Below are 25401 nucleotides of genomic sequence, written 5' to 3'. Positions count from 1 at the left end.
TTGAACCGAGTGTTCGAGGAAGTGGATTCCAGAACTTGGAGACTATTTCCAAGAATGAACTGTGAGTGTGACTCAAAGAAAATATAAACAGATGGAGAGCGACTGGTTCAATCTCACTCCCAGATAACAGCCCGGCAACAGCAATAAGAGATTGAGCAAAACATTTAGAAGTCAGAAATCACACTGCTCTCTAGCTCAGGGTCCAAAAGATCACTGAGTGGATCAGTAAATAGTTTGACCTGAATAATGAAGTGTTATCCAAACACTTGCTGGGGGAGTTCCCAGTGATCAGGGCTGACAGGCACAAAGGTGTGTGTGAGGAAGAGGAGACGGACACACAGCGCCCAGCAGTGACGACACCTGTGCACCTGTGTACAACAGGACACACAGCGCCCAGCAGTGACAACACCTGTGCACCTGTGTACTACAGAACACACAGTGCCCAGCTGTGACGACACCTGTGTACTACAGAGGGGGACACACAGTGCCCAGCTGTGACGACACCTGTGCACCTGTGTACTACAGAACACACAGTGCTCAAGGTGACAACACCTGTGCACCTGTGTACAACAGAGGACACACAGCGCCCAGCAGTGAGGACACCTGTGCACCTGTGTACTACAGAGGGGGACACACAGAGCCCAGCAGTGAGGACACCTGTGTACTACAGAGGGGGACACACAGTGCCCAGCAGTGAGGACACCTGTGCACCTGTGTACTACAGAGGACACACAGTGCACAGCAGTGAGGACACCTGTGTACTACAGAGGGGGACACACAGCGCCCAGCAGCGACGACACCTGTGTACTACAGAGGGGGACACACAGTGCCCAGCTGTGACGACACCTATGCACCTGTGTACTACAGAACACACAGTGCTCAAGGTGACAACACCTGTGCACCTGTGTACAACAGAGGACACACAGCGCCCAGCAGTGAGGACACCTGTGCACCTGTGTACTACAGAGGGGGACACACAGAGCCCAGCAGTGAGGACACCTGTGTACTACAGAGGGGGACACACAGTGCCCAGCAGTGAGGACACCTGTGCACCTGTGTACTACAGAGGACACACAGTGCACAGCAGTGAGGACACCTGTGTACTACAGAGGGGGACACACAGCGCCCAGCAGCGACGACACCTGTGTACCTGTGTACAATAGAGAAGCAACTGCACAGTCTTCAGCAGTGACAGCTGAGGGACCAGGTCAAGCAGACGAGTCTGACTTGATCACACAGACAGTCCTCCACCGCGGTGCCGCCGTTGGCCCGGGGCCCCGTGGTACCTTCTCCAGTAGCCTCCCCTCCCCCCCAAATGCAGGGAGAGAAGAGTGCGGTGCCGATGTGCAGCTCTGGTGGGAGAGGAAGAGGAGGGACGCTGGTGGCCGTCCAGCTGGAGTGGTCTTCGTGGTGAATTTACAGGGTGGACTGTTAGACCGTGGTTAACAGTCAGTGATCTGCGTTAATGCGTGTGTGTGTGTGTCTCTGTGTGTGTGTGTCTGTGTGTGTTTGTATGTGGTCAGAGACAGTGACAACCACAAAGCAAGATGAGAAGGAATCGAGGCACCTGAGCGTATCACCTTAGACCAGCCTAGGCCGGGGGTGTGTGGCTCACTGCAGCACAGACCTGTGCCAGTCTCAGCGAGGGGCAGGTCCTAAGCTGTGTCCCTGCAGCACTGTGTTGCTGCCTTTAGTTCAGCGAGCACTGAACAAGTAGCATAATACGTTAATAGCTCAGAAGTGATGTTCAAACATGCCTGCCTTGTGCTGTGGTATATTGTGACTGTTACACACACACACACACACACACGCACGCACACACGTGTTTCCTTTTTGCTTATTTTGCAGAAGTAGGGTGAGAGAGGGCCAGTGCGAGACCCCATCTGCTCGTTGGCTCCCCCAGTGCCTGCAGCAGACAGGGATGGGCCAGACAGAAGCTGAGAGCTGATAACTCAGTCCAGGTCTCCCGTGTGGGTGACGGGGACCCAGCTGCTTGGGCCTGCACCTGCTGCCTCCCAGGAAAGCTGGAATTGGGAGCTGCAGCTGGCCTTGGAGCCTAGGCGCTGATACTGGGTGCAGGAGCCTTAACTGGTGCCTTTGCCACTCAATCCCATGGCTGCCCCAGTAAACATAGCTTTAAAGGAATTGGATGCACTGTACCTCTGAGACTCCGTCTAAGAAACTGTGGAATTTGCTGCTCATACCAGTTGACATGCCTGATGGACGTGGGGCTGCAGGTGTTTGTGGGACGCCCAGGTCCACGTTGCTTCTTGCTCCGTGCTCACCCAGGGTTAGGTTCTCAGAGATGAGGAGGGCCTTGAGGAACGTCAGAGAGGCACAGAACGTTGCTGCCCTCTGTTTCTATTGTGGTGAAGTTCACGTGGCATAAACCTGGCCCTTGGCGCTGAGCCCTCCCTCCCCATGCTGGCAGTGGGGTCCCCTCGGTTGCACCGTGGCTGAGCGTGGACAGCGGGGCTGGTCAGGAGAGACACAGCTGCTGAGTTTCTGCGTAAAAGCTCTGGGGAGCGTTGAAAGTGAGCTGGTGGGGTTTGTGTGCCCAAAGAACTACCCTGAATTCGGTGGAGACGTATTACAAGGCTCGGGCAACGTGAAACGTGTAGGGATTTTTAAAGTGGGAAGTTCATTCTGACTTCTGGCCAGTGAAAGTTTTTTTTTTTTTTAAAGATTTATCCATTCATTTGAAAGTCAGAGTTAAACACAGAGAGAGGAGAGGTAGAGAAAGAGGTCTTCCATCTGATGGTTCACTCCCCAATTGGTTGCAATGGCTGGAGCTGCGCGGATCTGAAGCCAGGAGCCAGGAGCCTCCTCTGGGTCTCCCATGTGCATGCAGGGGACCAAGGACCCGGGCCATCCTCCTCTGCCATCCCAGGCCATAGCATAGAGCTGGACCGGAAGAGGAGCAGCTGGGACTAGAACCGGCGCCCATGTGGGATGCCTGCACTTCAGGCCAGGGCTTTGACCTGCTGCGCCACAGCGCCGGCCCCAGTGAAAGCCTTTGAGTGTCATTGTTGGGCCAAGCTTGCTCTTGGTCTTAAAGAAGAGCTTCCCCAGGGCTTTCTTACGTAGGATTTGAAGGCTGAATTCCATTCGAGTGGGCAGCTGGACATGCATATGGAATCAGTTTCATATTTTTACATCTCGGGAATTCCAATTTTTGTGTAATGCAAAATGTATGGCCAGTACCAAGTATATGGAAAGTAGAATTGTAGAAATTATTCTTTTTTTTTAAAAAATAGATGTATTTATCCAAAAGAGAGAAAGGGAACTTCCATCTGTTGATTCACTCCCCAAGTTTTTGTGACTGGGCCAGGCTGACCCAGGAGCCAGGAACTCTTCCAGGTCTCCCAGGTGGGTGCGGGGGCCCAAGCACTTGGGCCATCTTCTGCTGCTTTCCCAGGCCACAGCAGAGAGCTGCATGGGCAATGGAGCAGCTGGGGCTCACACGGTGCTCACATGGGATCCGGCATTGCAGGCGGCAACATAACCCGCTGTGCCACAACGCCAGCCCACAAGTCATTCTTAAGCCATGTATACCTTGGAGCACCATGAAGCGTGTGTGCCGTAGTTCCTGAGCAATGGCGGTGATCTGGGGGTGATAACTGCTGTCTTCACTTTCTGTAGTCCTGGTGCTGTGCAGTTGGCGCTGGGAGTGGGGAGCCAGGGTGGACTTGTCCCACCGCTAATTTCCCTGTTAGTGTGTGTCTCATGGTGCTCTCCTGGCATCTGCACTGGGGTCTCAGTCCTCACCCAGGACTGGGGAGCAGGGGGTCCTGAGGCAGCACCACGTGGTTCAGTGGATGTTTGCAGAATACAGGATATGAAATAGAAGATGTGCAGCCCTCCCTGGGGGTTGATATCAGGATCTTTTGTACTGTGTTTGGTGGCCTGAGCATGACGTGGTCTTCAGTAATTCTGAAGTGACTCATGGGAGGAAGCCACTTAAATACGTTAGCAGGGTATTTGTAAGTTTTATTATAACATTTTTAGCACAAAAGCAAAAAATTTTAACTATTTGAAGTAAGTTTCACTTATGTTAGTATTTGAATATCTCTTCCGTCATCTATCCATCACCTGTCCATCCATCCTTCCACCTGTCCATCCATTGCACCCATCTGTTCATCCATCAACCCATCCATCTTCTCTCCATCCATCCATCATCTGTCCATCCATCCATCATCATCTGTCCATCCATCCATCATCATCTGTCCATCCGTCTATCATCTCTCCATCCAGCCATCATCTGTCCATGCATCCATCTTCTATCCACCCATCCATCCATCCATCTTCTGTCCATCCATCCAGCCATCATATGTCCATGCATCTATCCATCATCTGTCCATCCATCCATCCTCCCTCAGTCCATCTATCCATCCATCATCTATTCATCCACCCATTACTTAGCTTTCCATTGATCCATCATATCTCTGTACATCTATCCATCTGCCATTATTTGGCCCTCATCTACTTATGTCTGTTTATCCACCTAGTCTTCCCTCATGTCTGTCCATCGATCCTTCTGTCATCTCTCAGTTATCTCTCAGTTTCTCAAATATTTCGTATTCTGTGTGTTCATGTATAGAGTGATTTCCTTCAAGCAAAGTCCACATCACCACAGCTATTTGGTGTTGGTGTGATTGGTTCTTATCCCTGGTGGTCAGAATGTTCATGGGCTGGGTACTCGTCAGAACCCCGAGACCTTCCTCAGACCGCAGCCTCACTGTCTGCACCTCAGGGGTTCCAGGGGACCTTGCCGGGGCTGTGCTCAGGAGTCTGCGTTGTGCGTGCCCAGCTCTGTGACAGGGTCGAGTGACTGCACTTGAATGTGATTGCGTTTCCAGATGAGATGATTTACGATGACGTGGAGAACGGAGATGAAGGTGGGAACAGCTCTCTGGAGTACGGGTGGAGCTCAAGTGAATTTGAAAGTTATGAAGAGCAGAGCGACTCGGAGTGCAAGCATGGGCTCCCGCGGCCCTTCCTGCGCAGCAACCACAAAAAGCAGGTGCGTGTGCAGTCCGTGTGCAGGGACGCGGTGTTGTCACGTGTGCAGTCCGTGTGTGGGGACGGGGTGTTGTCACGTGTGCAGTCCGTGTGCGGGGACGGGGTGTTCTCATGTGTGCAGTCCGTGTGCGGGGACGGGGTGTTGTCACGTGTGCAGTCCGTGTGCGGGGACGGGGTGTTCTCACGTGTGCAGTCCGTGTGCGGGGACGGGGTGTTGTCACGTGTGCAGTCCGTGTGTGGGGACGGGGTGTTGTCACGTGTGCAGTCCGTGTGCAGGGACGGGGTGTTGTCACGTGTGCAGTCCGTGTGCGGGGACGGGGTGTTCTCATGTGTGCAGTCCGTGTGCGGGGACGGGGTGTTGTCACGTGTGCAGTCCGTGTGCGGGGACGGGGTGTTCTCATGTGTGCAGTCCGTGTGCGGGGACGGGGTGTTGTCACGTGTGCAGTCCGTGTGCGGGGACGGGGTGTTCTCACGTGTGCAGTCCGTGTGCGGGGACGGGGTGTTGTCACGTGTGCAGTCCGTGTGCGGGGACGGGGTGTTGTCACGTGTGCAGTCCGTGTGCGGGGACGGGGTGTTGTCACGTGTGCAGTCCGTGTGTGGGGACGGGGTGTTCTCACGTGTGCAGTCCGTGTGTGGGGATGGGGTGTTCTCACGTGTGCAGTCCGTGTGTGGGGATGGGGTGTTGTCACGTGTGCAGTCCGTGTGTGGGGATGGGGTGTTGTCACGTGTGCAGTCCGTGTGTGGGGATGGGGTGTTCTCACGTGTGCAGTCCGTGTGTGGGGACGGGGTGTTGTCACGTGTGCAGTCCGTGTGTGGGGACGGGGTGTTCTCATGTGTGCAGTCCGTGTGTGGGGACGGGGTGTTGTCACGTGTGCAGTCCGTGTGTGGGGACGGGGTGTTGTCACGTGTGCAGTCCGTGTGTGGGGACGGGGTGTTCTCATGTGTGCAGTCCGTGTGTGGGGACGGGGTGTTGTCACGTGTGCAGTCCGTGTGCGGGGACGGGGTGTTGTCACGTGTGCGGTGGGAGAGCAGGAACAGTATTCTCACACGTTGAGATCCTGAAGCCTCCTGTGCAGTTTGAGACTCCCTGTGGCCGTGGCTCCCAGTGAGGGCCGTGGCACAGTGAGGACTGTGGCCCCCAGTGAGGGCCGTGGCACAGTGAGGGCCGTGGCTCCCAGTGAGGGCCGTGGCTCCCAGTGAGGGCCATGGCCCAGTGAGGGCCATGGCACCCAGTGAGGGCCGTGGCTCCCAGTGAGGGCCGTGGCACAGTGAGGGCCGTGGCACAGTGAGGGCCGTGGCACAGTGAGGGCTGTGGCGCCCGAGGAGGTGCTAGAGTGGATGCAGCTGGGTCAGGCTCAGTGCACACAGACTTACGACGGTGCAGGCTCCGACCTCAGCAGTGAGCAGGCGGGGCTCCTTCCATGCTGGCTGAGTCAGGTTTCCTTTCACGGTTGTGGGCAGACGGACTGGGCCAGGCCTGGCTGGTGGCCATCTGCCCTCCTGGCGCTGAGTGGACCTGAGTCCCCGCTGCAAGCCAGGCGCCTGGTGGGGGCTCCGAGCTGCGTGCTGCTGGGAGAAGTGCGGGAGGTAGCAGGAGGGGAAAAGCAGGAGGGAGCACCTGCCCTTCTGCGTCCACACTGCCAGACAGCCCGGCAGGGGTGTGGCCACGTGGGGCCTCGCGGTCAGGCCCCGCTCAGGGTGGAGTTCTCAGGTTCCAGAAGCTGTGTTTCTGCAACACCTGTAAGCTGCTGGAAACCACCTCAGAGCAGCTTTTTATGAAAACTGCTGCAAGTGCCCTCGCCGTGCTTGACACAAGAGACCCCAGGGGTGCACCGGGGACGTGGGAGGCGCCAAGGGCTGGTGGACAGGTGCTGCCGCCCCCGTCAGGGAGCCCGGCGCCATCGTGGAGACAGTGCCCAGGTGGCTGTCCCCAGGCAGCTGCCCTCAGTGCAGGTGGACTCAGGCGTCTCCTGGGTCCGACGTGGGACAGGTGTCAGGCATATCTGTGTGTCGGAACGTGGCGCCCTGGCTCGGGTGCACCTGTGCTGCCATGGCACGCCTCACTCGTCTGCATGTTCATCTCTCAAGAGCCGGCACGTGCAGGCAAGCCTGCTGCGGCTGATGTCTGTCTTCCCGTCAGCCTGTCCGCCCGTTGGTCCGTTTGTCTGAGAGAGCGTGTTGCAGGCACCGTGGAGCGCCTGTGGGAACCGCTTGTGTCTCTGTGCTGTGGGTCTCATGACCGAGCCTGCTTAGAGAGCGCTAGGAGAACACAGTGAGACGCTTGATGGCAGTCCAGGCTGGTGCACGCCACCTTCGGCCAGCGCCGCAGCAGACGCCTGCTTTCTTGGGGAGGACCAGACGGTGCTGTGGGAACAGCAGTTCTCAGAAGGTGGTCCTGGGGCTCCGGGGCACCGGGGTTTCACTGTCGTGTGCAGGACTTTCTAGAAGTTCTGCCAATTGCGCGCTGGGTCCGACTGCATCTAAGGGAGATCCAGACAAGCGCAGAGCAGTGCCGCTCTTTCTTGCTGGGGAAAATACGGTTCCTGGCGTAAGTGTTATTTGACGTAACGTGATGGGTGTGCTGCCGTTGAATGCTGGCCGAGGCATGGGGAATTCCGTTGGAGCTGCTGGTGCAGGAAATGGAGATCCAGGGGAACCAGAGCTCCCTGGGCTTCTCAGTGCTTTTTCCTTAAAAGGTTCCTGGGACCAGGAAGTTTGAGAGCAGCTGGGTCTGAACGTCCTGAGGTCCGTTCTTCACTGTGGAGTAGGTCCCCTCGCGTCGGCCCTGTTTCCAGGGATACTTTGTGATTTGTCCGGGTGCTGGCTGGTGCCTCGGTGAGAGCAGGGGTCCTTCTGGGGCTCCTGGAGCAGCCACCCCCTGCTCGGGCTCCAGGAGCGGCCCCAGCCCCAGCCCCGTGGGCAGGTGCCGGCCCCCAGAGGTGGGTCCCCGGGACAGCGGCACCTGCCAGGCTCTCCAGGAGCCACCGGCTTGGTGGGAGCCGGGAGCTTGTAGAGAGGTGGCCCCCACGGAGGGTGATGCCCGAGTCTTGTTTGGACACAGGCACAGGTGTAGCAAGGGGGTCTGAGGCGAAGTGGGCGCACCTGTGAGGGTGAGATGTAAGCCTGCCCAAGGCTCCCTCAGGGAGAAGGGCTGGCGGAGGGTGGGGTGCATGTAAGCAGCCTTCCCTCCCCTACCCTCCCCGTCTGCTGCAGCCCCCACCTTGCTGCGCACCTGCCAGGCTCTGCTCCCTGGGAGGACAGCAGCCCCGGGTCTGGGCGAGAAGGAGCAGGGCCTGGCAGAGTGCTGGACAGGAAGTGGCCGAGGCCTGGTGGGGTCAGGACGTGAGGCTGGAGACCACCGGCAGTGGGAGCCCGGCGGGAACAGGACAAGGACGTGCCAGCAGAGTCGCCTTCCCGTGTGGGGTTAAGGGCCGCGCCGGCAGGGGCTGACGGCGGCGTTGATGGTTCTGATGTGGGGCTGGTGTGGCCGGGCCTCAGCATGGTTATGTGGACCTCCTCGGGAAGGGCACCTGTGGGCGTCGACGGATGCAAGGGTCAGGGCCAGGGTCGGCAGAGCCAGCGCCGGCGTCGGCAGGTGCCCTGTCCCCGGTGACGGGGCCGCAGCAAGGGGTGCACGCGCTGCCTCCTGGGAGAGGAGACTCGCTTGGCTTCCGGCATCAGGGCCTCGGGTGCTGGGTTTCAGAATGCCAGTGGGAGGCAGGTGCAGGTCTTTGGATTAGTGTTTTATAAGATTTATTCGTTTACTTGAAAGAGAGAGCGAGAGAGGTCTTCCATCTACTCGCTCACTCCCCAAATCACTGCAATGGCCAGGGCCAAGCCAAGCCACAGCCAGGAGCCAGGAACTTCTTCCAGGTCTCCCACGTGGGTGCAGGGCCCGAGCACTTGGGACCTCCTCTGCTGCTTTCCCAGGCCATCAGCAGGGAGCTGGATTGGAAGTGGAAGAGCTGGGACTCGAACCGGGGCACGCATGGGATGCTCACGGCTTCACCTGCTGTGCCCAGCGCGGCCCCCATTGAGACTCTGACCTAGGACTCTGGCTGGTGAAAGTGCCGCTGGTGGGCTCTGGCCCGGCCCACAGGGGACGTCCCCTTCTGAGCCCTCTCTGCAGGGCAGCCTGGCTCCTGGGCGGCCTTGTCTCTGCCCACATCACAGCCGCAGGTCTCTGTCTCGCCCTTTTGGTGCCCAGGTTCTGGGGACAGGGCCATGGGGGCAGGGCTGCCTCGGGTGTTAGGGTCCTGGGCTGCAGGCAGGGGCCATGGGGGCGGGGCTGCCTGGGGTGTTAGGGCCCTGGGCTGCAGGCAGGGGCCATGGGGGCGGGGCTGCCTGAGGTGTTAGGGCCCTGGGCTGCAGGCAGGGGCCATGGGGGCGGGGCTGCCTGGGGTGTTAGGGCCCTGGGCTGCAGGCAGGGTCCATGGGGGCGGGGCTGCCTGAGGTGTTAGGGCCCTGGGCTGCAGGCAGGGGCCATGGGGGCGGGGCTGCCTGGGGTGTTAGGGCCCTGGGCTGCAGGCAGGGGCCATGGGGGCGGGGCTGCCTGGGGTGTTAGGGCCCTGGGCTGCCTCGGGTGTTAGGGCCCTGGGCTGCAGGCAGGGGCCATGGGGGCGGGGCTGCCTCGGTGTTAGGGCCCTGGGCTGCAGGCAGGGCCGGCAGAGAGCATGCAGAGGCGGAACAGGAGCCGCAAGGGCCCACGGGCAGTGGCTGCACCGTCTGGCTCTGGGCAGGCAGTTTGCCATTTGCAGCCTGGGCAGAGCCATGAGTTCGTCGGTGATTATAACAGAAATAAAGACCGACTTCTAAATGTGGCAGCCACAGCGGGGAAGCAGAAAGTAGCCCCAGACCCCCTCCTTCTCTCCCCACCCCCTCCTTCCCTCTCTCTCTCCCCTGAGGTATGCACACTGCTGCAGGCGCTGTTTGGAGCCCAAGCCAATTGACTGTTTTCTTCTAGAACAACAGCAGCAGCTGGCGGCTTCATACCCATCCCGTCTCCTGTCCCGTCTCCCCTCCCATCTCCCGCTCCTGTCTCCTGTCCCATCTCCCCTCCCATCTCCTGCTCCTGTCTCCTGTCCCATCTCCCCTCCCGTCCCACATCCCATCTCCCCTCCTGTCTCACACTCCCATCTCCCGCTCCTGTCTCCTGTCCCATCTCACACTCCCATCTCCCGCTCCTGTCTCCTGTCCCATCTCCCCTCCCGTCCCACATCCCTACTCCCGCTCCTGTCTCCTGTCCTGTCCCCCCTCCCATCTCCCGCTCCTGTCTCCTGTCCCGTCTCCCCTCCCGTCTCATGCGTACCCCCTTTGCCTGGCAGATGCAGAAGCTGATGAAGGCGGCGAAGGAGGGCACCAGAGACGGCCTGGAGAAGACGAAGGCGGCTGTGAAGAGGGGCCGCTCGTTCATCAGGACCAAGTCCCTCATCTCCGCAGGTCTGCATGTTTGTGGGCGTGGCGTGGAACATTCTCACACAGCCTTGGGGTGTGGGACACCTGTGGATCCCAGGGTTAGACCAAGCCTGGCCGGCCAGGGCCTCCCCTCTCAGATGGGGGCAGCTGTGGGGTGGTTGGGGATCTCCAGAAACAGAGGGGGCGTTGCACGGTAAGCAGCTGTCGACGCGGGGAGTTGTGGCAGCGGCGATGGCACTGCCGCTTCCCCGGTGTCCTGGGTAGTGCCGCCTGTGTGCCCTTCCCCGGTGTCCTGGGTAGTGCCGCCTGTGTGCCCTTCCCCGGTGTCCTGGGTAGTGCCGCCTGTGTGCAGGGCCCCGGTGTCCTGGGTAGTGCCGCCTGTGTGCAGGGCCCCGGTGTCCTGGGTAGTGCCGCCTGTGTGCAGGGCCTCGGTGTCCTGGGTAGTGCCGCCTGTGTGCCCTTCCCCTGTGTCCTGGGTAGTGCCGCCTGTGTGCCCTTCCCCGGTGTCCTGGGTAGTGCCGCCTGTGTGCCCTTCCCCGGTGTCCTGGGTAGTGCCGCCTGTGTGCCCTTCCCCGGTGTCCTGGGTAGTGCCGCCTGTGTGCCCTTCCCCGGTGTCCTGGGTAGTGCCGCCTGTGTGCCCTTCCCTGGTGTCCTGGGTAGTGCCGCCTGTGTGCCCTTCCCTGGTGTCCTGGGTAGTGCCTCCTATGTGCAGGGCCCCGGTGTCCTGGGTAGTGCCGCCTGTGTGCAGGGCCCCGGTGTCCTGGGTAGTGCCTCCTGTGTGCAGGGCCCCGGTGTCCTGGGTAGTGCCTCCTGTGTGCAGGGCCCCGGTGTCCTGGGTAGTGCCGCCTGTGTGCAGGGCCCCGGTGTCCTGGGTAGTGCCGCCTGTGTGCCCTTCCCCGGTGTCCTGGGTAGTGCCGCCTGTGTGCCCTTCCCCGGTGTCCTGGGTAGTGCCGCCTGTGTGCCCTTCCCCGATGTCCTGGGTAGTGCCGCCTGTGTGCCCTTCCCCAGTGTCCTGGGTAGTGCCGCCTGTGTGCCCTTCCCCGGTGTCCTGGGTAGTGCCGCCTGTGTGCCCTTCCCTGGTGTCCTGGGTAGTGCCTCCTATGTGCAGGGCCCCGGTGTCCTGGGTAGTGCCGCCTGTGTGCAGGGCCCCGGTGTCCTGGGTAGTGCCTCCTGTGTGCAGGGCCCCGGTGTCCTGGGTAGTGCCTCCTGTGTGCAGGGCCCCGGTGTCCTGGGTAGTGCCGCCTGTGTGCAGGGCCCCGGTGTCCTGGGTAGTGCCGCCTGTGTGCCCTTCCCCGGTGTCCTGGGTAGTGCCGCCTGTGTGCCCTTCCCCGGTGTCCTGGGTAGTGCCGCCTGTGTGCCCTTCCCCGATGTCCTGGGTAGTGCCGCCTGTGTGCCCTTCCCCAGTGTCCTGGGTAGTGCCGCCTGTGTGCCCTTCCCCGGTGTCCTGGGTAGTGCCGCCTGTGTGCCCTTCCCTGGTGTCCTGGGTAGTGCCTCCTATGTGCAGGGCCCCGGTGTCCTGGGTAGTGCCGCCTGTGTGCAGGGCCCCGGTGTCCTGGGTAGTGCCTCCTGTGTGCAGGGCCCCGGTGTCCTGGGTAGTGCCTCCTGTGTGCAGGGCCCCGGTGTCCTGGGTAGTGCCGCCTGTGTGCAGGGCCCCGGTGTCCTGGGTAGTGCCGCCTGTGTGCCCTTCCCCGGTGTCCTGGGTAGTGCCGCCTGTGTGCCCTTCCCCGGTGTCCTGGGTAGTGCCGCCTGTGTGCCCTTCCCCGATGTCCTGGGTAGTGCCGCCTGTGTGCAGGGCCCCGGTCCACGTGCATTCTGAGCGACTCGGGGAGTGGCCATGAGCCGGTGAGTGTGTGGGCCGCCCGGGGCATTCTAACCACAGGGCTCAGACCCCTCTCCCTCGGGGCGGGGCAGGGCAGGGCAGGGCAGGGCAGGGCTTTCAAGTTTTCCCGAGGCCTTGCTGAGGGGCCAGTCGTGTGTGGTTACGCATGACAAGTGAACATGTCTCAGTAGATCCCGCGTTGGCGGCAAGCCAGCGGCCGAGCTCGTTAGCGTCGGGAGGAATCCCGTGTCAGCTCTGGGCCCTGATGTGTGGGGAGGGTGCTTGAGAGAACCAAGCAGCCGCTGTGGTTCCCGCAGCTTTCCCGTGTGGCGTGTGCGTGTCTGTGTGCACAAAGGACATCAAGTGTTTCCTCGGGTGGGCACTCGTGCGTGAAAACCAGCGAGGCCTCACCCCTCCAGCCCCAGCCCCACTTCTGCACCTCCAGCCCGGCAGGGAAGTTTGTCAGACCCCGCAGGGGTCAAGGTGCCTTCCCGAAAGCTGTGCGGTGGCATCCGTGTCCTGGCCGGGACGCCAGCCACGTGTGGAGCGATGCCCAAGGACAGGCTCCCCGGGGATGGCTCCTGGGCCACCCCCTGGACGCACAGGGAGAAATTGCACCACCTTCTGTGCTGTGTGGCCAGCAGCACTTTCCGGGAGCTGGTCAGAAATGCCCAGCCTGGCCCCATGCAGGCTGTAGCCCGACCTGCAGGCTGGCGGGGCCCCAGGGGGTGGACCCACAGGTGGCCCGGAAAGTCCTGAGCAGGCCCCGATACGGTGAAGTGCGTCTTGGTTAGGGGAGGTGATCTTCGGCGGGTCACGGGTGGAGGTCACTGGTTAACAGGAGAATCCCAACCCCTCTGCCCTCACTCCCTCAGCTGGAAGGGAGTGGTCCCCACTGCACCACTGCTTCCTGTTCCAGGCGCACGAAAATGTCCCTGGAGCATTTCCAAACATTACCCTGTGCCAGGCATCCCCCACCCGCAGTTGATCAGCGTCCACGCGGGCCTGGAGCCATGCTGGACTGTGAAAGCCCCTCTGGCCAGGCCCTGGGCTCCAGGTCCTGCCTCCTCGGGCTTCTCTTACGGGAGGCTCCGTGGCCTCCTGGCTCCCCGCCGTTCTGTGGTCTCTTCCGTGTCGGCAGCTGTGTCCCACTTCTCAAAACTGGATTTAGTTTTGGTTAGACGTTCTGATCTGTGGGAAACTGTACCTTTGCAGCCTCCTTTGGAGACCCAGAAATAGGCCGAATCCCAGGCAACCCAGGTTGATTCCAGTGGTTCTCAGTTTTCTATGTGTTCTGACCAGGGCGCTGTACAGGGTAGGAGCAGAGATTTTAGCTGTTCTCGGCTGTCTCTGCGTGTTCTGACCAGGGCGCTGTACAGGGTAGGAACAGAAATGCCCGTAGCCACCCGACCACCTAGCATCAGGTGCCACCTCTGCCCTCTGAGGTCAAGTTTCAGATTTTGACCGTTTCAGCCGTCGTTACCATCAGGGAAAGAGGTTTCAGTGGCTTTGCTGAAATTCCATTGTAGCGTCGAGCTGGCTGCATGGAGGTTGGTGCGCCAGCCCAGGGAGCTGGGTGTTACCGAGACGCGCGGTCAGCGTGAAGCTCACGTTTGGTCGCTCTCCTCAGATCACAGATCTGGTCTCGAAGAAGAGCAGAACTTGTTCATTGATGTGGACTGCAAGCACCCGGAGGCCGTGTTGCTGCCCATGCCGGAGGGGCTGTCTCCGCAGCAGGTAGGGTGGGCCCCTCCAGAGGGTGGGGTCGGGGCCTGCACCTGTGCCCGGGCTGAGCTCAGCGGTGTGACCAGGGCAGCAGGCTGGTCTCCAAAGCGTGTGGATACTTACAGGCCCTGTGGTCGCTGTCTGCAGCCCCTCCCCACTCCCCTCCTCTCGGGCCTTCCATTTCTGCCTTGGTCTGGCCATGCAAGGTTGATGTCGGGCACAGCTGGGGCCAGAGACTTCATCTGGGTTCCTGATACTCAGCGCGTGTTCTGAGTGTAACTGAGAAGCGGGTGGAACCTCCTTCTGGGTGACAGGTACTTGCACGAGTTTGCATTGACAGGACGCTTGCAGGAAGACAAGACGGGTGCTGTACGCGAAGTGATGTGTGTACCAAGATTGACACTAAAATAGGTTTAAAATCGGCAGTCACATCGCCTGAACATGATGCATTTTGTAACATCTTGAGGGCAGGTGGTGGTGTCTTTGGATGGGATTGGAGTTCTTTTCCACGAGGGTAGATTTGTGTAGAGCGTGGAGAGTGAGGTGGCAGGATAAAAGGTGAGTAAATGCATAGGTAATAGGCTGATTAATAGATTATAGATACATGGATGATACATAGGTCAATATGGTCTCACCTCCTCCACGTCAAATGCCCGGGGGTCAGCTCAGAGTTGGGAAGGAACTGGAAAGCATCCGAGGAGGCGCTGGTAATCGGTCAGGTCACAGCAGGAGCGCTGCATTCTGAGCGGACAGGGAAGCACAGGTTGAAATTAATGAGGAAAAGCAGACACATTATGTCCCTGGGCTCCATGAGCCGACGGGGTGCAGACAGCTCGGGGACAGCGGAAGTGCCGCTGCCCAGCGCTCGGTCTGGAAGGCCGCAGGCTGCATCGCGGGCTGCACGGCGGCGGCGTGTCATGCACACAAAGCGTTGCACACGAGCCGAGGGTCAGAGCAGGTCAGTCATCCAAATCACGCCCGCAGCTCTGCCGGCGGGAGTCCGATTCCTGGCCCGTCTGTGCTCTCAGCCCACACTTCTTACCTCCTCTCTGCTCGGTGGGGACCTGCGCCCTCTGCTCGGTGGGGACCTGCGCCCTCTGCTCGGTGGGGACCTGCGCCCTCTGCTCGGTGGGGACCTGCGCCCTCTGCTCGGTGGGGACCTGCGCCCTCTGCTCGGTGGGGACCTGCGCCCTCTGCTCGGTGGGGACCTGCGCCCTCTGCTCGGTGGGGACCTGCGCCCTCTGCTCGGTGGGGACCTGCGCCCTCTGCTCGGTGGGGACCTGCGCCCTCTGCTCGGTGGGGACCTGCGCCTTGCCGGCTGGCCAGGCTGGCCTGCGGCGGATTTTCACAGAAGCAAAGCATCTCGCACTTCCGCTCCACGTTTGTCTCATCACAGCTGCGTGAGAATGAAAAAGGGATTTGGCTGACGTCCCCTCCGTGGTTCTGCAGGCCTGAGGCTGGATAACTCACTGACACGCGTGTCACTGCTGTGAGCGCTTACCAGGGCCTGGGGTGAGGGCGGAAGACGTGAGACTTGGACAGGACTTGGACAGACATTGCAGTGGAGAAGGAAAATTGAGGTTTCCAAAGCCAGGGCAAAGAGGAGTGCTGTGAGGATGGCAGGATCGGGGCTGGCACGGCCTGGGCCCTGAGCGTGGAGATGGACGTGGGCGGGATGACACGTGATTGATGGCGAACAGTGGCCAAGCCGGGCCCTGAGTGTGGGCTGGTGCGCAGCGAGTGTGCCTGTGAGACAGGAAGTAGGACCAGGCTCTAGGAGGAGAGTGAGTGAAGGTGTGGTCTGTGAGGGACCCTGGGGAGGGGTGTGGTCTGTGAGAGGACCATGGGGAGGGTGTGGTCTGTGAGGGACCCTGGGGAGGGGTGTGGTCTGTGAAGGACCCTGGGGAGGGGTGTGGTCTGTGAGGGACCCTGGGGAGGGTGTGGTCTGTGAGAGGACCCTGGAGAGGGGTGTGGTCTGTGAGAGGACCCTGAGGAGGGGTGTGGTCTGTGAGAGGACCGTGGGGAGGGGTGTGGTCTGTGAGAGGACCCTGGGGAGGGTGTGGTCTGTGAGAGGACCGTGGGGAGGGGTGTGGTCTGTGAGAGGACCATGGGGAGGGGTGTGGTCTGTGAGAGGACCCTGGGGAGGGGTGTGGTCTGTGAGAGGACCCTGGAGAGGGGTGTGGTCTGTGAGAGGACCCTGGGGAGGGTGTGGTCTGTGAGAGGACCCTGGGGAGGGTGTGGTCTGTGAGAGGACCCTGGGGAGGGGTGTGGTCTGTGAGAGGACCCTGGGGAGGGGTGTGGTCTGTGAGAGGACAGCGAGGGGAGGGGTGTGGTCTGTGAGAGGACCCTGGGGAGGGGTGTGGTCTGTGAGAGGACAGCGAGGGGAGGGGTGTGGTCTGTGAGGGGACCCTGGGGAGGGGTGTGGTCTGTGAGAGGACCCTGGAGAGGGGTGTGGTCTGTGAGAGGACCCTGGGGAGGGTGTGGTCTGTGAGAGGACCCTGGGGAGGGTGTGGTCTGTGAGAGGACCCTGGGGAGGGGTGTGGTCTGTGAGAGGACAGTGGGGAGGGGTGTGGTCTGTGAGGAGACCGTGGGGAGGGTGTGGTCTGTGAGAGGACAGTGGGGAGGGGTGTGGTCTGTGAGAGGACCATGGGGAGGGGTGTGGTCTGTGAGAGGACCCTGGGGAGGGGTGTGGTCTGTGAGAGGACCCTGGGGAGGGTGTGGCCTGTGAGAGGACCCTGGGGAGGGTGTGGTCTGTGAGAGGACCCTGGGGAGGGGTGTGGTCTGTGAGAGGACAGTGGGGAGGGGTGTGGTCTGTGAGGAGACCATGGGGAGGGTGTGGTCTGTGAGGAGACCATGGGGAGGGGTGAGGTCTGTGAGGAGACCGTGGGGAGGGTGTGGTCTGTGAGAGGACAGTGGGGAGGGGTGTGGTCTGTGAGGAGACCATGGGGAGGGGTGTGGTCTGTGAGAGGACCCTGGGGAGGGGTGCGGTCTGTGAGGAGACAGTGGGGAGGGTGTGGTCTGTGTGAGGACAGTGGGGAGGGGCGTGGTCTGTGAGAGGACAGTGGGGAGGGGAGTGGTCTGTGAGAGGACCCTGGGGAGGGGTGTGGTCTGTGAGGGACCCTGGGGAGGGGTGTGGTCTGTGAGGGGAGCGTGGGAGGGTGTGGTCTGTGAGAGGACAGTGGGGAGGGGAGTGGTCTGTGAGAGGACCCTGGGGAGGGGTGTGGTCTGTGAGAGGACCCTGGGGAGGGTGTGGTCTGTGAGGGACCCTGGGAAGGGGAGTGGTCTGTGAGGGACCCTGGGGAGGGGTGTGGTCTGTGAGGGGAGCGTGGGAGGGGTGTGGTCTGTGAGAGGACCCTGGGGAGGGTGTGGTCTGTGAGAGGACCCTGGGGAGGGTGTGGTCTGTGAGGGACTGTGGGGAGGGTGTGGTCTGTGAGGAACAGTGGGGAGGGTGTGGTCTGTGAGGGACCCTGGAGAGGGGTGTGGTCTGTGAGGGACCGTGGGGAGGGGAGTGGTCTGTGAGGGACAGTGAGGAGGGGTGTGGTCTGAGGGGCCGTGGGGAGGGTGTGGTCTGTGAGGGACCGTGGGGAGGGGTGTGGTCTGTGGGAGACCATGGGGAGGGGCGTGGTCTGTGAGGGACAGTGGGGAGGGGTGTGGTCTGTGAGGAGACCATGGGGAGGGGAGTGGTCTGTGAGAGGACAGTGGTGAGGGGTGTGGTCTGTGAGGGACCCTGGGAAGGGTGTGGTCTGTGAGGAGACCATGGGGAGGGGTGTGTTCTGTGAGAGGACCCTGGGGAGGGGAGTGGTCTGTGAGGGACAGTGGGGAGGGTGTGGTCTGTGAGGAGACCATGGGGAGGGGTGTGGTCTGTGAGAGGACAGTGGGGAGGGGAGTGGTCTGTGAGGGACCGTGGGGAGGGGTGTGGTCTGTGAGGGACAGTGGGGAGGGTGTGGTCTGTGAGGAGACCATGGGGAGGGTGTGGTCTGTGAGGGACCGTGGGGAGGGGAGTGGTCTGTGAGGGACCGTGGGGAGGGGTGTGGTCTGTGGGAGACCATGGGGAGGAGCGTGGTCTGTGAGGGACCGTGGGGAGGGGTGTGGTCTGTGAGGGACCCTGGGAAGGGTGTGGTCTGTGAGGAGACCATGGGGAGGCGTGTGGTCTGTGAGAGGACCCTGGGGAGGGTGTGGTCTGTGAGGGACCCTGGGGAGGGGAGTGGTCTGTGTTGGGACCCTTTTGAGGGGTGTGGTCTGTGAGGAGACCATGGGGAGGGGTGTGGTCTGTGTGGTGACAGTGAGTAGGGGTGTGAGCCTCTGCTGAGAGAGGACGTCCTGTGGTCTGTGAAGGGACACTGAGTATTGTGTGTGGACTGCGAGGGGACCGTGGGTAGGGGTGTGGTCTGTGAAGAGACAGTGGTAGTGGTGTGGGCCTGTGTAAGCAGTGGGTTTGGGTGTTGCTCTGTGAGGAAACTGTGGGTAGGGTTGTATGGCTTTAGGAAGACAATCGGTAGGGGTGTGTATCTGAAGAGACATTGGTGGCTATGGGTCTTTCAGGAGTCTGGGTAGGGGTGTGTGTCTGTGGGGACAGTGGAGAAAAGTGTTGGTCTCTGAGGGGACAGTAGGTAGGGTTATGGGTTTCTGAGGAGACAATTGGTAGGGGTGTGTGACTTTGTGAGGGATCAATAGAGGTGTGTCTGAGGAGACGTTGATGGATGTGGGTCTGTGAGGGGACAGTGGCAGGGGTGTGGGTCTGTGTGGACAGTGGGTAGGGGTGTGTGTCTTTGAGGAGACAATTGGTAGGGGTGTGTGACTTTGTGAGGGATCAGTAGGGGTGTGTGTCTGAGGAGACGTTGGTGGCTGTGGGTCTGTGAGGGGACAGTGGGTAGAGCACCTGTCTGTCCCCTGGCCGCGTGGTCTTCTCTGGGCTGCGTGACTTCCACCTGCTTTTTTTTACTCTGTGAGGTGCGAGGACCTGTCCGAGCTGCATCCCGTCGCAGGTCCCTGCGTGTGGGGCGTGGCAGAGTCGGGGTGGATTAGTCACTCAGCGTCACTCAGTGTCTTCACCTTCCCTGTACTCGCGGTACCGCGTCCTGTGGTGCCGTGCTGGTCTTGGGGTAGGGGACACACAGGCAGGGCCCACGTGAGGGGCCTGCGCTGTGGACTGCATGCAGACGTGGCCAGCTCACGAACACAGTGATTTCTCAGCGTTCAGGACTCTGTTTCTCCATCCAGCTTTAGTTTTCCTGTTGACCACTTGGTGGGGTTTGCTCTTTAAAGCTCAAACTTGGGTGTTGATCTCCTTAATTACTGTTTTTTCTTGAAAGCAGACATCAGGATGCGTAACTAAAGCTGCCGCGTGCTGAGCTCTTTGCAGGCCTCACGTGGGGGAAGGGGCGTCTTCCTGCTTCCTGTGTGGTTGTTTGTGTGAAACGTACCCTTGGAGCTGGAAGTCCTCCTGTCGCCCTCTCGGGGTGTGGAGTGGCAGAGAGGGGGCTCTCCTGAGCCTGTCCGGGCCTCAGACACAGTAGCAGCTGCCCCTCCCTCAGCCCCGCTTTCCCTGGGCTTGGCCCACAAACCCGGACATCCGCACACCACTTTCCCTCCTGCCAGGGGACAAGTCCCCTGCTTTGTTCCGTTCACGTAGGCAGAAAAGCACCCTTCAGTGCTGAGCGCTCCCACGTGGCCTTGCCCTGTGTTGAGCTTCTCGGCCAATGGTCACAGCACTGAACCCTGCAAACCCTCCCCTGACCACCTGGCCGGCCGTCCCGTTTGGTCTGTCCCACGTGACTGCCTGAAATGAGCGACAGCACGTGCAGTGGCCGTGAAATCTGGGAGACCAGTTTGGCTTGTGTTTCAATTAGTTTATGCCAGTCTTAGGCCTTTTGACCTGCTTTGTCTGTATCATCTCAGGACTTTGGAAGATGGCTCTGATTCCCCGAGTATTGTACGCAGGGGCCTGGGTGGTGTCTGGGGATCTGAGTTCTGGTAGAGACGAGGTGGGGAGTCACTCGGTCACCATCAGCAGTGAAGGGTCTGAGGACCCAGGGCTTGGGGTCAGCCACACAGCAGGGCCAGGCTGCTCAGCACTGTGGCTTCCCAGCATCCATTCTGGGCTGTGGGAGGCGTTCATGCATAGCCATGGCTGTGTTTGCTTTTTCATTTTTTCTTAAGATTTTTATTTTATTCATTTGAAAGGCAGACTTACAGTTAGAGAGGGCGGAAGGGGGTTCCATCCGCTGGTTTACTCCCCAAATGCTGCAAGTGCCAGGGCTAGAACCAGGCAGGAGCCAGGAGCTTCCTCCAGGTCTCCCACGTGGCTGCAGGGTCCCAAGCACTTGGCTCATCTGTTGCTGCTTTCCCAGGCAGGCTAGCAGGCAGCTGGATCAGAAGGGGAGCAAATGGGACTCGAACCAGTGCCCATATGGGATGCTGGCCATGCAGGTGGCAGTTTTAGCCACTATACCATAATGCCAGCCCCATCTTTGGGGGGGGGGGCTGTGTTTTCTAATACATCAGTCTCTTATTAGGTATCCTACAAGGGTTGATTCTTGTCTTACTTCTGTGAATTGGACTAGCTCTTGACATATAGAATGGTGGCCCCTTTGTTGGTCGTGGGGGTAACTCTTGGTTGCCCTGGGGTCTACTTAACTCATCTGTGGAAATGCTCTCTCTGCCCACTGGGTGGCACCGACGTCTCTCTAAGTGGCTTCACTCAGAGGCAGGGATTGCCCAGCCAAACTCTGGAGCATGCCTGTGTGTGCGTGTGTGTGCACACGTATTCTTATGCATACGTGTGGTGTGTGCATGCTTCTACAAGTGTGTGGGCAGATGCATGCGTGTTGTGTTCTCAGATGCGTGCTTGTGTGTGGTGTGGTGTGACTGTGTGTTCAGATGCATGTACTCTGTGCATGTGTTTATACGTGGTGTGGTATGTGTGTTCATATGCGTGTTTTGGGTATGTGGATACACACATGTGTGGTATGTGTGGTGGTGTGTGGGTATGCAGGTTTGTGGTGCATGTTGGGCGTGTGTGTGTGATAAGTGTGTGCACATGGTTTGGTGTGTGTGCATGCGAGCGAGTGCACATGTGCTGGTCTGAAAGCAACTGTGTCGTAATATTATGCTGTATTCTCCATCTGCTGGCAAATTCCTCCTCCTGGACTGTGTGGAGGGTGAGGGAAGCACCAGGTGGCCTTTCACAGGCGTCTCGGCCACACCGTGTGGGTTGAAATTGGTGGCAGTGCTTGGAATGCAGACATCTCAGAACGTGAGGGATTCACCGCTTCTGCCTTAGGTCAGTCTCCGTGCGGTCAAAGGACCTGTGCCAGAATTGCTCCGCCTTCCACACGCTTTCTGTTTGTCCGTAATTGTGGATAACTGTCAATAATAGCGTTCTTTGATCAAGAGTGGAATTTTTAAAAATGTATTTATTTGAAAGGCAGACTGACAGAGAGGGAGAGAGAGAGAAATGTCTTCTATCCATTGGTTCCCTCCCCACTTGCCCACAATAGCCAGGGCTGGGTCAGACCAGGGAGAGCTGGGAGCCTGGAGCTCTACTGCGTCCTTCTGGGCCATCAGCAGCTGCTTTCCCGGCACATTAGCAGGAAACTGGCTTGGAAGTGGAGCAGCGGGGCTTGAACTGGACGTCCGGCTTGGGACGCCTGCGTCATAAGAGGCGGCCTAACCCCCCCACCCCGCGCCATAATGCTGACCCCTGGAATTTTTTGTATTTAATTTATACTGAAATATCGTCTAATGTATGTGTCGGACACATGAAACACAATCGGTTAATTCAGGCTGTTGTCACTGCGTGAGTGCATGCATTTTACTTGGCTGTAGTTATAATTTATATTTGTGTGTTAATGTGGGAAATGGTTGTTCCTGTAATGCTGTTTAGTCAGCTCACCGTTCAACGCCTTTTCTACAAAGACAGCATTGTCAGCGAGCCCCCACACAGGAGTAAAGTTCTCTCGTGTGTGTTCCAAAGCGGTCTGGACCCATCATACTGTGACATTTCCTGCAGGTTGTGAGAAGATACATCCTGGGCTCCGTTGTTGACAGTGAAAAGAACTACGTGGATGCTCTTAAGAGGATCTTGGAGGTACCTGACCGGCATGTGGCAGTGTGTGGTAATGTGTGGTAACATGTGGCAGTGTGTGGTAATGTGTGGCAGTGTGTGGTAACGTGCGGCAGTGTGTGGTAACGTGTAGTAACATGTGGCAGTGTGTGGTAACGTGCGGCAGTGTGTGGTAACATGTGGTAACATGTGGCAGTGTGTGGTAACGTGTGGTAATGTGTAGTAACATGCGGCAGTGTGTGGTAACGTGTGGTAACATGTGGCAGTGTGTGGTAACGTGTGGTAACATGTAGTAACATGCGGCAGTGTGTGGTAATATGTGGTAACGTGCGGCAGTGTGTGGTAACCTGTAGTAACATGTGGCAGTGTGTGGTAATGTGTGGTAACGTGCGGCAGTGTGGTAACGTGTAGTAACATGCGGCAGTGTGTGGTAACGTGTAGTAACATGCGGCAGTGTGTGGTAATGTGTGGTAACATGTGGCAGTGTGTGGTACCGTGTAGTAACATGTGGCAGTGTGTGGTAATGTGTGGTAACGTGTGGCAGTATGTGGTAATGTGTGGCAGCATGTCTTTGCATCTCACTGCCCTGTTGTACATAGTTCTGAATGTCACGTGGTAGCGTGTGGCAGCATGTGGCAGTGTGGTAGCATGTGGTAGTGTGCCTGCACGTCTCATTGCCCTGTCTTATGTAGTTCTGAATTCAGTGTGGCAGCGTGTGGCAGCGTGTGGTAGTGTGTGGCAGCGTGTGGCAACGTGCCACCCTAACTGGTGTGTTAATAAGCGTGACTGCAGAGATAAGGCAGGCGCCGTGCCGCGTCCCCGAGGACACGTGTCCTATGTGCGTCGTGGCACGGAGGTCGGGGTGACTCGGGTGCCGCATGCTTGTCCCGTGGCAGCAATACGAGAAGCCGCTGTCCGAGATGGAGCCGCGGCTGCTGAGCGACAGGAAGCTGAGGACGGTCTTCCACCGCGTCAAGGAGATCCTGCAGTGCCACTCCATGTTCCAGATCGCGCTGGCCAGCCGCGTGGCCGAGTGGGACTCTGTGGAGATGATCGGCGACGTCTTCGTGGCCTCGGTAACGGCCGGGCACCCCCACACCCGTGGGCTCTCTTCTCTCTTCTCATTGAGGACAGGAAGTGCCGCCAGGGCCAGGCTGAGGGCTCCTGGGCTCCTGGGAGGTGACCTGGTAGACACCAGCAGGCGGGGCGGGGGGGCGGGCAATGCAGCTGGCGGGCAGGAGACGGAGGCTGCAGCCGCCGCGGGTGCATCCCTGCACCGTGTGATGCTTCCGCTGCCGGCACTCTCAGAGCAGCCCCATCCCAGCCCTGTGTGGGCCCTGTCTTCCTGAGCCGGGCCTCACCGTCTGGGTGCAGGGTCCTCCGTGCCCAGGAGCAGCAGGAAGTCCCAAGCGGGAGGGTTTCCAGACGCCTCCTCTTGGATCTGGAACATTCTCAGGGACAGCAGTGCAGACCTGGGCCCCGGGTCACCTGCTGCGAAGTGTGGGCTCCGGGTTTCTCCATCTGCAGTTGTGGGGGTTACAGGATGCTGTGACCGTGTGGGAAAGCAGAGTTCTGGCTGAAACATTTGTGCAAAGCCTCCATGGACCTGACGGAACAAGAGAAATAGGGGATATTTACTTTGCTATTGCACTTCTGCCTCAACTTTTATCATTCTTCTTTAAATATTTTCCTTGCAAATTATTTTTTTTAATTTATTTGACAGATAGAGTTAGACAGTGAGAGAGAGAGAGAGAGAGACAGAGAGAAAGGTCTTCCTTCCGTTGGTTCACCCCCCAAATGGCTGCCATGGCTGGAGCTATGCCGATCTGAAGCCAGGAGCCAGGTGCTTCTTCCTGGTCTCCCATGCGGGTGCAGGGTCCAAGCACTTGGGCCATCCTCCACTGCACTCCTGGGCCACAGCAGAGAGCTGGCCTGGAAGAGGGGCAACCGGGACTAGAACTGGCACCCATATGCGATGCCGGCGCTGCAGGCAGAGGATTAACCAAGTGAGCCACAGCGCCGGTCCCCTTGGAAAGTATTTTAACAATGTAACAAATCTTTTTCTAAAAAGCCTGCTCAGGTGAAACCCTTCCGATGTCTGTGCCGGTGTCCACACCGCTCTCGCCGCTGCGCCCTCTGGAGGGTTCTCCCTGTGGACATTGCCACCAAGGGCGAGAGGTTTCTGCCTCTGGAAACTTTGTGCTTCTGGGAAAACAAGCCTAGGCGGCCGTGGGTTGGCCCAGAGGCGCGTGCCAGCCCCGCTCCCGTCCCGGGGCCCTTCCCCCCACCGTCTGATCCTGCACAGCGAGCTACCTGGTGCTCTTTCCTTACCAAGTGAGGCTCAGCAGGGTCGTCGGGAGATTCATCCACACTTGTCATCTCCACCCCTTTGTCAGCAGAACACGGCCTAAATTACCACGGTCTTGTGTTTTGTTTTAAAGATTTATTTATTTGAATGTCAGCTACAGAGAGAGAGAGAGAGAGAGAGTGAGTGAGCACTTTGATTCTCTGATTCACTCCCCAAGTGGCCACCAAAATGGCCGGAGCTGGGCCGCTCTGAAGCCAGGAGCTTCTTCTGGGTCTCCAACGTGGTGCAGGGGCCCAAGCACTTGGGTCATCTTCTCTTGCTTTCCCAGGTGCGTTAGCAGGGAGCTGGATCGGAAATGGAGCAGCTGGGACTTGAACTGGCGCCCATATGGGATGCCGGCACTGCAGGTGGCAACTTTACGTGCTGTGCCACGATGCCGGCCACAGATGGCTACGGTTTTGCACAAGGAGCCATGGAAGTGCGTTAGGGCACAGAGTTAGATCCAGCCGGCCTTTCACACAGCTCCCGGAGGCTTCGTAAAGAGCAGAGTGACCCGTACACATTTCTCCTATGAGACATCATGGCCACTGGAGGGGGGCATTAGGGCAGTGTCGAGCCTCCATCCTGAGTTGAAAAGTGAGTGTTGGCCTGTCCGTAACGTCTCCCTCCATCCCCTCCTGTGCCCCAGTTTTCCAAGTCCATGGTGCTGGACGCCTACAGCGAGTACGTGAACAACTTCAGCACCGCCGTCGCGATCCTCAAGAAGACATGTGCCACGAAGCCGGCCTTCCTGGAGTTCCTGAAGGTGAGTGCCGCCGGCTGCCCTGGGGCTGGGCGGAATCCCACACGGGGAGGCCGCAGACCCTGCCCTGAGCGCAGAAGGCTGGTACGGAGACGTCAGAGCAGCAGGGCCCGCGTGCTGCGGTGGGCGTGAAGAACATGGCTACTTGAAAGTGCCTCGTACCTGTGCGGCTCCCAAGTGGGTGCACAGAAGGGGAGGGGCCGACGCAGGGACGCCTGTGCCTGCACAGATGTTGGGAACTGCGA

General features: G+C 59.4%; 1 protein-coding gene across 5 annotated transcripts in view; it reads left to right on the top strand.

Moving 5' to 3' along the window:
* ARHGEF10 (Rho guanine nucleotide exchange factor 10) overlaps nucleotides 1-25401 on the top strand; it is a 118120-nt gene that overhangs the window by 31686 nt on the left and 61033 nt on the right. For all 5 annotated transcript variants that reach the window (XM_070047238.2, XM_070047239.2, XM_070047237.2 and 2 more), the window contains 6 exons: nucleotides 4860-5023; nucleotides 10347-10461; nucleotides 13887-13993; nucleotides 21993-22070; nucleotides 22943-23122; nucleotides 25043-25159. In XM_070047238.2, the coding sequence (XP_069903339.2) occupies nucleotides 4860-5023; nucleotides 10347-10461; nucleotides 13887-13993; nucleotides 21993-22070; nucleotides 22943-23122; nucleotides 25043-25159 (761 nt within the window). The remainder of the gene's footprint in view (nucleotides 1-4859; nucleotides 5024-10346; nucleotides 10462-13886; nucleotides 13994-21992; nucleotides 22071-22942; nucleotides 23123-25042; nucleotides 25160-25401) is intronic.

This window comes from Oryctolagus cuniculus, chromosome 8, assembly GCF_051225735.1.
Source record: "Oryctolagus cuniculus isolate XC-2025 breed Fujian yellow rabbit chromosome 8, ASM5122573v1, whole genome shotgun sequence".
Classification (NCBI taxonomy): Eukaryota; Metazoa; Chordata; class Mammalia; order Lagomorpha; family Leporidae; genus Oryctolagus; species Oryctolagus cuniculus.
Note: the sequence above shows the minus strand (reverse complement) of the source record. Positions and strands in the feature narration are given on the sequence as shown.